This window comes from Mytilus californianus, unplaced genomic scaffold, assembly GCF_021869535.1.
Source record: "Mytilus californianus isolate M0D057914Y unplaced genomic scaffold, xbMytCali1.0.p SCAF_6, whole genome shotgun sequence".
Lineage (NCBI taxonomy): Eukaryota > Metazoa > Mollusca > Bivalvia > Mytilida > Mytilidae > Mytilus > Mytilus californianus.
The window spans coordinates 32391755-32406294 of record NW_026262712.1 but is presented as its reverse complement, the minus strand read 5'-3'; the positions used below and the strand labels follow the sequence as shown (position 1 = coordinate 32406294).

General features: G+C 33.1%; 1 protein-coding gene across 2 annotated transcripts in view; it reads left to right on the top strand.

Annotated features, from left to right (window-relative positions):
• Nucleotides 1–14540, top strand: part of LOC127704992 (uncharacterized) — an 86643-nt gene that overhangs the window by 57752 nt on the left and 14351 nt on the right. For both annotated transcript variants that reach the window (XM_052209236.1, XM_052209237.1), the window contains 9 exons: nucleotides 1564–1727; nucleotides 1997–2159; nucleotides 4892–5205; nucleotides 6155–6409; nucleotides 6826–6975; nucleotides 7712–7816; nucleotides 8362–8469; nucleotides 10975–11134; nucleotides 13386–13569. In XM_052209236.1, coding sequence (XP_052065196.1) covers nucleotides 1564–1727; nucleotides 1997–2159; nucleotides 4892–5205; nucleotides 6155–6409; nucleotides 6826–6975; nucleotides 7712–7816; nucleotides 8362–8469; nucleotides 10975–11134; nucleotides 13386–13569 — 1603 coding nt within the window. The remainder of the gene's footprint in view (nucleotides 1–1563; nucleotides 1728–1996; nucleotides 2160–4891; nucleotides 5206–6154; nucleotides 6410–6825; nucleotides 6976–7711; nucleotides 7817–8361; nucleotides 8470–10974; nucleotides 11135–13385; nucleotides 13570–14540) is intronic.

Here is a 14540-nt window from a genome sequence, read left to right as displayed (position 1 = left end):
CAAAACAACGTCAGACAATCAGAAGACGCGTTACATCCAAAATTAAATTATTGACCAATAACAAAAACAGGTAGATGCATAACCAAAAGTCCGTAAAAAAGTCAAAACCATCAAAGAGGAAGTTTGCCGAAGAATTTCAAACCATTTTAAATCACCACGAGTATTTGTCTAATAATTTACAATTATGTTTTATATAAGAAGGCTTTTTAATTTTAACAAGAATTTACCACTGAAGCACATGTTTTTATTTCTTATAATTTTGGGACACTCATATTGAAATCCCTGTATATGCTGTTATGAATTCGTGTGCCAATTTTAGATTAATGACAATAAAAATGATAAATGTGGTGCAGCTTAGCACAGTGCAGCTGCCGACAGGTGGACCATTAACTTTAACAAATAACTAAAAAGTTTGGAAAGCAGCGTCAAAATGTGGTTTTTACAGCATAAAGCTGTTTAAAAGGGAGGCAGAAAATACCAAGGGGGTATTCAAAACTCATAAGTCTAAGAGAAACTGAGAACGAGCTTGTAAAAAACAGTACTTAATTAAGAGAAAACGAAAAGACAAGCAAGACCATTAAACACTACATAGGAACTAAGGACTGTGCAATTCGAACCCCACCAAAAACCTGCTCTACTAGTGACACCTGTTATGTTTTGTGGTTACGACTATTAGAACATATCTGTGGCCATCTACGACACAGATAGTCCATAACGGTCAACTATCTCATGATGACGTATGTGAAACTTTCGACGGGTTGACTTCCAACTATATCATTTGGAACCCTGATTTCAACAGCTTCTCTGTAATTTGGTACAATTTATCAAGGTAATCATGATAGGAAACGCAAGGTAAGCTAAGGTAGCTACAGTTGTTGGTTGGATAATGTGGTTAAAAAAAAACAGAAACAACATTCCTAAGATGTTTCATGATGTCTCATATAACATTCGATTGAATTCGGTAGTACTTGTGAAAGACAAGTATGTATTGAAATGTCTAAACCCTTCTGAAGAAGGAACTATTTTACTGTCTTTGACGAGTGTAGAATAATTTCAGAAATTTTCCGAGTATAAATTTATCATTTCTTTGTGTTTGAGTTATATTAGTGACATAAAAACTAAGGGTTGGGTAAAAAGTAAAATAACAAAAATACCGAACTCCAATGAAAATTCAAAACGGAAAGTCCCTTATCAATTGGCAAATTCAAAAGCTCAAACACATCAAACGAATGGAAAAGAACTGTCATATTCCTGACTTGGTACAGGCATCTATGATTTGAGTAATACCTTCTTATATTAGTTTTTCACCAGAAACATTTAATTTACAGATAAGATTTAAGAATATTAATATTAACACCTGACAGACTAATGTTTAGTGAACACCTGAAAGATGTTTTCAAGAAAGTTTTACTTTGATTTTCTATATCGATGGAAAACAAATGGTTTCTTTTAGAACCACCAATGATTATGCGATTATCTAGTAGACCATTTTCTGCAAATGTGTGATAAATGGAGTTGCTTATATACTTTCTCACACATACAGAAACATTTTAATACTTGTAGTTGACACGTCCTGTGAGAGATGTTACACTTCATATTACTGCCTTGGAGACAGCGAGACCCACATGTGTGGAAGATGTGAAAATGATACAATTACATGTGATAGGTCACCAACTGAACATTCTTTTGGGGCAGCCTCTGAATGCGTAACATGTCCAAAGGGTTGGGTAAGTTGGAAAATATCAATCAGAAACGTATAAAATTGCTTATAATCATAAGTTATAACTTAACCTAATAAATATACTTAAAAGCATCACAAAGTTTTGCCTGTGTAGTTTTACCTTAATATTCAGTAGTGAAATGGAATTTATTTATTGAAAATTTATTAATTGAAACTGAAAATTAAGAATAAATGGTAACTTTTAAAACTAGACCAGCACTGGAGCATTAGCTAAACCATGATATCTTTGCATCTTAAGTTCTGACATTGTTTTAGATATGCAAAGATGGCTATGCAACCACATGTCCTGAAAATCACTATGTAGAATGTAATGACGTGAATTGTCCAGACACTTGTTCCGCGTGTGAATCTGGTTATGCATGTAGAGATGGACGAAGATACATTTGTGAACCAGGAACTTATTCAGATGGAACTGTAGGTCAGTGGTATTTTATCTATGTTTAGATATAAATAAGAAGATGTGGTATGAGTGCCAATAAGCCAACTCTCCATCGAAGTCACAATGTATAAAAAGTAAACAATTATAGGTCAAAGTACGGTCTTCAACACGGAGCCTTGGCTCACACCGAACAGCAAGCTAAAAGGGCCCCAAAATGACTAGTGTAAAACAATTCAAACAGGAAAACCAATGGTCTTATCTATATAAAAACGAGAAACGAGAAACACTTACGAACCACACAAACAAACGACAACCACTCAACAACAGGCTCCTGACTTAGGACAGGTCCATACAAATGCAGCGGGTTTAAACGTTTTAACAGGCGCCAACCTTCACCCTAACCTGAGATAGTAGTGTATCATTACAACATAAAAAGACACACTATAAAATATCAATTGATTGATTGATTGATTGTTGGTTGCTTAACGTCCAGTGGCAAATATTTCATGCATATTCAGGACGAAATATCAATTGAAATGGCTTAACTCGATCAAAAAGACATATAAACAAAAACAAGTAAACATACAATGAACGAATAAGTTTGATCTATGACACAAAATAAATACAATATCAATAAAAAAGATGTAGCAACAGTGTTAAAAAGAAAACTCTAACCTAGGACAAAATGGCGTAAAATAAAATAACGTACACCACAGGTAATGTATGAAACAAACAAAAATGTATTATGCAGGCTGTTCACATGTACTGCTTAAAGGTATGTTTTGTACATATTATAATTTGAATCGACTTTTTGTAAAAGTTATCAGTATTTGATACATACCTTCTCTCACCCGGTGATTAAAGTTAATCTTTAATTATTTACCAGCTTGATCATGTTGATGTTTTACTCACATATTTATATATTTCAACCTTAAATTCACCACTGTCCTCTATGACATTAATCTGCATAAGAGGACACCAGATTAAGTTCGACTCTTTATATATTTCATAGTCTATACCCGATTCTTAATTTCCAACATATCTTATAATGTCCGTAAAAAACTTTGTACCAGTGTTTTGTATTATGAGGCTATTAGTAAGAAGCCATGTAAATATGACAATAATAAGGCAAATTGAAGACAGTTTGCTATCCATCCATTTATGTTAACTGGTTAGCAAAATACTTGTAACTTGTACAAAACGTCTGTACTATTTATATTTGTTTTGAAAAGTTACAATTTGTAAACAGCATATATATATGCTGTTTACATTAAAACATCCGTGACAAATTAGTGACATCTGTATTAGCAAAGCAGCCTACTCCATCTCCCGGTTGCTACAAACAATGTGGTCGAAGGAACTGCTTGTGTTGTAAAGCTGCCAATACAAGCAGTTCTTTCATCAGCTCCGTTACTAAACAAAATTATACCATCTACTCAAATTCCAACTGTAAAACGGAGAACTCAATTTATATATTAACATGTGACACTTGTGGCATTCAGTATGTGGGAGAAACAATGGACAAATTTAATATTCGGCTCAATAACCATCGTTCATGGTACAAAACTAACAAAAACTGTCCTCTCACAAGACATCTTCGTTCAACGAAACATTCTTTTGATAATGTTACTTTCCAAATCATAGAAGTCAACACTGAGTGGGACACCACGGCGAGAAGGAGAAGAGAAAATCTTTGGATCCACCAACTCCACACTTTAGAACATGATGGTCTTAACGAAAAAGATGAGAAAAGATACAGGAAAGATAAAGAATAATTTAGTACACAGCATCGTCCTTTTTATCCTGTAATATTGGCCAATGGACGTTGCTAACTTCAACTACCAATTTTGTAAAAATCTTGAACTTCATCCAAATTATGTATTATTTTCAAGGCAGCTAAATTCAAGTGCAACATATACATTGAGCTGCAAAAGTTTCTTATCATCTAGATCCGATTTCACCTGGATAGATGCACGCTTGATAAAGCTAGTTAGTCTAGCGAAATATTGCGTTTATTTTTATCATTTTGTAAATATTTTAAACATTCTTATATTTACATACTAAATAGTGTGTTAAAATTACATTGTTAGGCAATCTATAATTTTATTTGTGTAATTGAATTAATCTCTGTACTGATTAATCCACACTCCCATAGATTTGTATGTCATGTGCTGCTTTTTATAGGCACTTATATATATATATATTCATATATGAATAGGAAATTATATGATTTTATATAATTTTTAAACATAAGTATGCATGTATAGAAGGTTGTGCAATTGTATAAACTTTGTACATAAATAGGTGCATTTATGGTTATTTATATGTCTGTCCTATGCAAATTTCAGTAAATAAATATAGGCTATAGGTTTTGTATCAACTCCGTTCTAATAACTTGATAAACATGTGTTCGTTTGTTTATACATGTACTATGTATATATAGGTGAAAAGGTTATTTAACTTTCTATATTGTATGTGTAAATATAATGATACATAGTTGAACCAACTAAAAGATTTAAAACAAAGTTGAAACTCGCAATTCGAGATTCTAAATTGATTCGTTCAGATCTTCGTAAATCAAAACAAATCACTAAACTAATCAATGGTACCCATGTACTAGAGGAATATTTCTACCAAATATAATGCCGAAGTTACAAAGCAAGTTTTAATTCATATCAATCTTTTCACTGCTTTTGGAATGAATGAAACATTCGTTCTTTAGGATTTGAAAGTGACAATGCTTAACAAACAAATGACACTTTTCCTTGCAGAATTTTGTAACTTGTGTACTGAAGGGACGTATCAAGACATTTCTGGACAGGACAACTGTAAACCCTGTCCAGCAGGTTATTATAGTTCAACATCCAAAGATCGTTGTAACCCTTGCGAATCAGGAACTTACTCAATTGGAGATGGTTCAGGAGCTTGTCTTGGTTGTGCTAGCGATACAGAATGTCCTTGTAATGTAGAAGGTACTTGTTTCAGTCTGGATTTATGTGTAAACACTGGTTCAGGTGGATTTCAGTGTCTTGGATGCCCAACAGGATTTATTGGTGATGGAGTGACGTGTTCAGATATAGATGAAGTAAGATTTTACAAATTTTTAGGCATTTGAAGAAATTATCATATTAGACATATAGTACGAAGCTTTGTTATTAATATATTCCCCCTGTAAGTTGAATCATATTGAATTGCGCATTCACAAAGATAGTAGACAGTTTTTACTTAAATATTCCATACAAAACAAGATAATATGTATGTCTCTGTTGAGTTATGCACTGGTATATTCTGGTGATATTTGGGTTTGTTTGTTTGGAGTTTTTTTTTACCTCGTGTTTGTCCTTTCTTTGTTCATTTTGTTAGGAGGTTTGTATTTTCAGCATCTCTAAATTTTAGAGGATCACCATAGCAAAACATTGATTTCCACATTTTAAACTTTTTTGATGTGTTCAAAGGAAAAACCATCTTCCGTAACCTAAACCAGTGTATGAATATGAATAAACCATTGAGAAATATTGAAGTACGAGTGGCATGGTGTATTCATAATCAATCTCATTGAAACTCATGCTTTCCTACAGCAAAACATTGAGTTTGCTTCACCTATAAAATATCGAGCGCGGCTTGTGCAGCACTTCCCTCATTTCTTTTTCACTTCCGCGTCAAATTTTTAAAGTAAATATTAACCTTTCCAATACATGCAATAGACAATGAAAAACTATCATAATTTCAATGTTTCATTTTGAAATTTAGCTACCACTCATTGATAAGACATTTTTCTCGTTATATTAATGGTCTCTTTTGTAATCATTAAACATGTTCTTTAATGACATTTCTCTTAGTTCAAGTGTTTTCTATAAATCATTGGCTTTAACCAGAAACTGTAAAAAGTTTCAATCACCACAAATATTGGATTGTCAAAACCATTCGCATTGACATCTTTGATGATTGTAAGTATTTGTCAATAAATTTTACATCGACTTTCAATTATTTATAAGCTAAATATTATGACTTGATTTAGAATATTTCAATTACAGTGCGCTTTGTATAAACCTTGTTGGAATAACTCTGCCTGCCTAAATACTGCACCAGGGTACCAATGTTTGGCGTGTCCACGCGGATATCACAGTGGCACTTACGAGGATGGTTTGTCCATAAACAATACCGTCCGTGTGTTTGAGTTCCACAATGAAGTCCTTTCTCCTACACAAGATCAGATGTGTTATGACCTTGATGAATGTCTAACTGATAATGGCGGATGTGATTCTAATGCACCATGCGTTAATACCATAGTAAGATATTGGCTCATAGAAAGGCTAAAGAATTATAATTCAAATCTATTCCTGACATTTATTCAAAGTTTATATTCACTTGTATATTTATAAAATGTAATATATTGTAGCAAACATGTGATTGTATGTTAAGGGGTTTATATATTCCAGTTTTTAAAAGAATCGCGTTTTGATAAAGATCAATACCTCCTGATTCTCGTTTTTTTATGCATTACTTTTATTCAATCAAAACTTTAAAACTATCTTTGATGGACAATCTTTTTCTAGTCTTTTCATCTATTTTTTTTCATCACTTTTAGTATATTGTACAATAATTACCAGTATCAGACATCTATTTGAAGAAGAATTTTCTTTAATAAGTGAATGATTCTCACTTTTGTAATTTGATATATATTATATTCTCTGTATAATTAAAGGGGAGCTATTATTGTGGAAATTGTGGAGAGGGCTATACTGGTATACCAAACATTGTCTGTTATTCTACAAACTATTGTCAGACAGGACAACACAAGTGTGCTGCGGTTGCAACATGTACTTATCTTAGACCAAAAGAGTATAAATGCGAGGTATGTACCTTAATGGTCAAGAAAAAATCCGTAATTATAGGAGAATCAAATAAACTCACCCTGTAATACCCTCCATGAAGCAAACAGCAAAGCATCATTGCCAACACTTGATTTGTATCATCTGAAAGTCACTAATCAAGGCTATATACATCGGGAAGTATCAGATACACTGGCCGAGTACATTCAAATGTATAATATTAAGCCATTAGGGAACGGTAAGGGTTTGGCGCCAGCAAACATGTTCAATTGTTTTATTGCTTAAATAATTATTCATATTTGGATTTATACAATATATATTAAAAGACACATGAAACGAAAACAAAGACAGGGGAGTGTTTAACTAGGTCGAAAACTTGTATTATTGTCTCAAGATATCATATGTTAAGCATGCCATAAAGGGTAATGGTAAGGATTGTTTTTTTATTGAAAGTAAAACAAAGGCCAGGTAGGCACACATGGCATCCCAAAGATACAATTTATACATATTCCAAATATTCAAATATTCTGATGTTTATTACTATTCGTGGGGTACCAATTTTTCAGGATTTCGTGAGTAACGGTTATTATTGAATTTATAGCAATTCCCTATTGCCTGGAATGCATGATAACTTCTATATCAAATATCAAGGAAAATTCAACACTTCCTCATGGGTGCACAAAAATTGGTACCAACGAAAGTAAATGATTCAAAAGCATAAGGAAAGGATAGAAATGTTTCATGTATTATTCTATATAGTGTCCAGTTGGTTATAGTGGAAACGGAAGGCATTGTGGAATAGATACAGATCTAGATGGACATCCAGATGTGTCTTTATCATGTTCCGACTGGGGATGTAAACGAGTTAGTATATCATAAACATACATATACTTTTTTTCAAATCTCCTAAGGCAGTCTCTATCTAACGATATTTCATGCGTACTACCATGATTTTTTTGTTTTTTGTTTTATTCTTTATTGGCAAAATCAATGCAATAGAGCTCTTATAATACTGTACATTAACATACAGTTTAAATCAAATAATATGAGGTATATGTAACCTATGAAAGAGGATAAAGGCCATGTCATAATTGTATCAGAAAAAAAAGGTATATTACATGCATTTACAATAAGAGAAATGCATCATTCAAATATATTCAGTAATGGTTATATGAGCCTAAACTGGAAGTGTTTTCAGAGAGATTGCTCTGATGAATGGAGTTTGTAGATTATTTTTATGACTGTTGTTGGGGAGAAAAAAGTTTAATGATTTATTATTATTTCTATACAATAATTTTAAAATTTCCCTCTAAGAAATAATTGTCTTAACATTGTCTTATTTTCTTTTACTACCTGTGAAACAATGTGGTTCAAATGTGTTTTTATATGATCTGCATATCTTTGTACAGGATAATTGTCGTACAATACCAAACTCAGGACAGGAAGATGTTGATGGCGATAATACAGGTGACGATTGTGATGATGATAAAGACAATGATGGAAAAATAAATAGAATTGTAAGTTAACATTTTTCATAGAAAAGCATACATTTATTTTGGCAAATTCATTTCGTTTATCGGTTATATAAACAATGTTTAACGTTCTGATAAAATTCATCGATAATGGTACGGGCGAAATAATTTGAGGTCTAACAGTACTTGTGTTCTTAAAAGTCTTAATACAACTATACAGCAAAATACCAGTAAGTTATATTAATACGTTTAAGGTGTATGCCCCTATATTATTTGAGTTTTGGAGAGGTGCGTTCAATAAGTATCATGTGTTTGTGTCCACCCCACATATCATGTTATTCATGTTGGTGAATTAATTGGTTAAACATGACTGCTAGCGTCCAACCCTCTCCCACTTTGGGACAGTAGTGTGTCAACAAAACAGAAGAATAAACTATAAAAATCAGTTGAAAAGGGCTAGACTCATCAGATCGACACAAAGCACACAAAAAACAAAATAAAATAACTTAAGACACAAAGTACCGATCTGAGAGTACTTGGAGATACTGAAAGCTAGACCAAAGCCAATAACAATTAAAAAAAAATATGTATCCAAGAATAAAATATAAATCATTACGAATACAACGGATTTAGCATAAAGACTTCATAAATAGTCAGAGAAATCATGACCTTGAGCAAAGCCAATAAGTTTATTTAAAGAATCAACAAATAGAAGAATAAACTATAAAATCAGGTAATTTTACTCTTCTCTTCGTGCTTTGACCGAGAAAAGAGTAATTTATTTGTTGGGGTTCCTTCAGAAACTTGTTAAAAACAAGGAGGCCAAAGAAGCCAGATCATTTAATTTAACATTCAGATATATTGATGATGTTCTTTCTATTAACAATCCAAACTTTTCTGATTGAGTTCCATTTACATATCCTCCAGAACTAGAAATTAAAAAAAACACAGACACGGCTTCCTCCGCCTCATTTTTAGACTTATACATCGAGTTTGACATAAGCGGTCATCTCAGTACCAGAATCTATGACAGACGAGATGATTTTAATTTTGAAATTTTGAAATTATAAATTTCCCCCACCTTAGCAACAATATACCAACTTCACCTGCATATGGGATATACATTTCCCAACTCAGTCGGCATTCAAGAGATTCCAGCTGCTACTCTCAGGGTTTATGAAACGTCACCAGTGTCTGAGCAGAAAGTTGATGAATCAGGGCTATGTCAAAGAACGTCTCGAGACGTCCTTTTTCTAAAAAAGTTCATCGGAAGATATCAAGACCTTTTTGATAAATATTCCGTATCAACTTCACAAATAATACATGATTTTCTAAAGGTATAGATTTTAGGCACTGACGTTGTTTATCATCTTAATTAAGTGTTAAAGTGTTCTTTTTATTTGTCTTTGTATATTTTTAAACCTTACTGTATTACTCTGTATTTACACATCCCGCCACTGTGTTTTTGTGCTATGGACTTTTTTGTATTCTTGTCTTTCATTTTTGCTTATGTACTTTGTCTATAGAGTGTCTCTATGCCATTTTTTTTTCTTTGCTGACAAAGTTAATTGTTTTTATAGTGATTAAGATTATAACACAATGTTGACTACTGTACCCCAATTTTTGACATTTTTACCTATTATGTCTGTTTGTTTTGCTCACACATTGTTGTCAATATAATGGAATTCTATGTGACTGTTATACAAGTGAGAGTTTTAGCTAGCTTTCAAACCAGGTTTAATCCACCATTTTCTACATAAGAAAATGCCTGTACAAAGTCAGGAATATGAAATTTGTTTTCCATTCGTTTGATGTGTTTGAGCTTTTGATTTTGCCATTTGACATAGGATTTTGTTTTGAATTTTTCCGGTATTTTTGTTATTTTACTTTTTATTCCACACCTAGGATGTTTTAAAATATTCAATATGAGCTGGTAAGAGAATCTATTCTTAAAAAGTCATTATGCACGAATCTTCTTATATAGGTTAATGGTGAACAGAAAGAAGACTATGACAGAAATCACTAAAAACAAAATTTTAAAATATAACTATAGTATTTATCAGTCCTTAAGCAATGCAAACAGAAAGCAATGACAGCATAACAATGTATAACAACATTAACAGGTTCAGACTTACCGAGGGTCACTGGGGAATAGAAATATGGTCACAAAGTCTTCTTCCAACCGGCAGAAAAACTGATGTCAAAGTGGGGCGTCCGTTATGTTGTTCGGGAAATATAAATTCGCAGCCACGTCCGAAAAGAATGGGGACGTTAAATCCGATGCTTCGTGTAGAGATAGTGCCACGATTTCTGCACCATTTTAACAACTCTTTAAGGGTTCCATAGGTAGCCTTTTGCAAGGCGTAATTTCAGTCTCTATCCAATTAATCTCATTTTCCAATGCAGTCCAAATTTTTGCCCGTCATCCCGGTAGACCCCGTTTACCTGACCTACCTAAGGTATCATATGTATTGTTAATTTGTTCTCGTCCTGAACATGCATGTAATATTAGCCATAAGCAACAAACAATCACTCAATCCATACTTGTAGGATAATTGCCCGTTCAAATACAGTTTTAGCCAAGTTGACACAGACGGTGATGGTGTTGGGGATCCATGTGATAACTGTCCGTCAAATGTCAATCCAGACCAGTTAGATACAGACGACGATGGAACTGGTGATGATTGTGATACAGACGATGATGATGACGGTAAAGTCATGACAGAAGTTAGATTTAAATAACACTATACATTTCGATGGTCCGAAGCGCTTTTCTGGATTTACCATCATCCATCATCAGGAACGCTTTCACCAACATATTTGAAAGCCAATGATGTATAAGACTAAACACGTGAAGAGCTATATGACCAAAAGGGACCTAAAATAATATCCAAATTCATCTAATGCTAAAATTTTCCATTGGGAGTTGGAACCTCAGTTGCTGAATGATTTCCTAATTTATCAGATCAAACATATACTATGGACAAAGCAAAACACTTAAATGGGTTGTCTAATAGTAATGACAAAATGAAATTGTATTTCAATTTACAGTTAAAAGAAATAAGACAGAAAACAAATGTGATTTCGCATCATGAATTCGGTATGAATACCTTTCATGTATATACATTAAGGAAAAGAGACTGATATGATAAGGAAATTAACAGTATCACTTCTTCAAGTTCATAATCTTGTGTACTTAGATAATAATTTGAAAGGTGAAAGGCTAATTGAAATTGCAGGGATGATATATGGAATGATCCAATTCGTCTTTACTAAATAAGCATTTTCATTGCCATCCAAATATAAAATGTTTTCATTTTTCTAATAATATTTATAGAATAATAATTGAAGAATTCAAATATCGAAAAATATTCAACGAGTGACCGAACAATACATTAATTCACGAATGCGTGTAGCGCATGCGATAATTATCAGTGTTGTTCGGCCACGAGTTGAATATTTTCGATATTTGAATTCTTTGATTAGTCATTCTTTTTTATTACATTGACATTAGGCTTTTTAATTGAATTAAAGTAGAAAATGCAAGGAACTGTATCACTTTCTACCCATTCACAGTTTGCTTTGATGCGACATCATCGACAACGTCTTGACAACACCTATTGTTGTATGACGTCAGAGGAGTGAAGTCACCGAGTTTATTTAACATGTGAAATTATCGGTTTTTATATCATTGGGAAATCACGGCAATTCATTGCAACCAATGTAATAGTATACAATTATGGCCCGATGAGAAGGTGAATATCCAAAATTGTCAACCCTTACTCGGGTTGACAATTTTGGATATTCACCGACTCAATTGGCCATAACTGTTTTATTATACCGAACAAACAATTAAGTGTAAAATATTGCCTTATAGGAGAAAAAAAAAGATTGTCAAAACACTTATGTAAGAAAATTATTTTGTGTCTAAGAATTTCTGGTATGTACAACAAATGTAGACTCATTCTGTAAAATATTGATGGCCTTGAAAAGGACCGTTTACGAGAGATATCCTCGGAACTAGATGATTTTCCAAGTCTTGTTTGATCTTGTTTCCTTGTTACTTCATAGGCTTCTTACCTGGTCGTTGCCATTTTGTTTACAGGCGTCAATGACGTCATTTTTTATTATGGGAGATAACTCGTCCAAAACCCAAGGGGCTGAAAAGGTTATTCACCGGGGAATAATAGGGTTGTTCGATGGAGGCTTCAATTTGTCGGGTTATTCACCGCTCCTACCAATTTTTGGAAAAAACATCAAAATTAAACTATGACACGTGATTCCGTATTAGCCAATCAAATAATTACTATATAATGTAAGGTATAATAATAGGTTTTACACATAGAAGTTAATAAAGGTAACTTTCCAATTATATATATTTTCAAACAATTAAACCGCTTTCCAGATAAACAATAAATGCAATGTATATAAAAAAACTTTTTTTTTAATCAGTATAAAGTAACCTATCATTTAATGCCAGAACAGATTTTGAATAAACCAGATGTTGCTAACTGTCTCCCTTATTTCATATAAAATGTATTACAAACCAAATATGTTTGGAGTCATTGGTAAAAAAAGTGACTTTTTCAGTAATTCCAGGTTAGGTGAAGGGTTGAGGGCTCACAGACATGACTGTATGACATTCTCCATGTATCTGTTCCAAATCAGGAGCCTGAGATTCAGTGGATATCGTTGGTTCATGTCTGTCATATTTGCTTTTCGTTTATTGTTCTGTCATAAATCAGGCCGTTAGTTGTTTTTTTTTTTTTTTTCGTTTGAATTGTTTCACATTTCAGGGCCTTTTTATAGCTGTCTTTACGGTATGATTGTTTTTATTGTTTGTAGATCCATGGCATTTGGACTCTAGTGAATAGTTTTCGCTTTGGCAATCATATAGAATCTCCTTAAATTTATAAAGTATACTAACCTTTGAACTATAATCTTTTTTTTTTATTTTCAAGGAAATCCTGATACCTCGGATAATTGCCCTCTTGTAGCAAATGCAGGACAAGAAGATGCAGATGGAGATGATTTTGGTGATGCTTGTGACAATTGTCCTGCTATTTCTAATAGGAATCAAACTGATACAGACCAGAACAATGTCGGGGATGCATGCAATCCAATTGGTGGGCTTAATCAGGATAGGTAAAATTATGCAATCATTTTAACGCAAAAATATCACTTTGTAGATTATTAATACATTTTTTAATTTTTTTACATTCATTTAAGTATATTCTATATATTAAACATGGTTGTGAAAATATTTGTCATTTATTATTGCCTATCCTTCCATTTGGAACCCCGTCAGTGGTTGTCTTCCGTAACATCTTCGTTGTTGGTGTCTTTTACGAAATTTTGTATTGATATCTTTGATCGTGAAACTTGTTTACCATTGGGATGAATTGTAGCTTTAGGATCTGCTTACCATTCCGGAGCACCTGAGATCACCCCTAGTTTTTGGTGGGGTTCGTGTTCTCAGTCTTTAGTTTTGATTGTTGTGTTGTGTACTGTTGTTTGTCTGTTGGTCTTTTTTCCTTTTTATCCATGGCGTTATCAGTTTATTTTCGACTTATGAGTTTGAATGTCCCTTTGGTATCTTTCGTCTCTCTTTTACATATGGTTAAACACACTTTTGTTTTTTTTTATATTAATTGAGATTAAAACACAATGTTGACTACTGTACCCCAATTTTTGACAATTTTACCTATTATAAAATTGAGAATGGAAATGGGGAATGTGTCAAAGAGACAACAACCCGACCATAGAACAGACAACAACAGAAGGTCACCAACAGGTCTTCAATGCAGCGAGAAATTCCCGCACTCGGAGGCGTCTTTCAGCTGGCCCCTAATCAAATATATATACTAGTTCAGTGATAATGAACGCCATACTAAACTCCAAATTGTACACAAGAAACTAAAATTAAAAATAATACAAGACTGACAAAGGCTAGAGGCTCCTGACTTGGGACAGGCGCAAAAATGCGGCGGGGTTAAACATGTTTATGAGATCTCAACCCTCCCCCTATACCTCTAGCCAATGTAGAAAAGTAAACGCATAACAATACGCACATTAAAATTCAGTTCAAGAGAAGTCCGAGTCTGATGTCAGAAGAT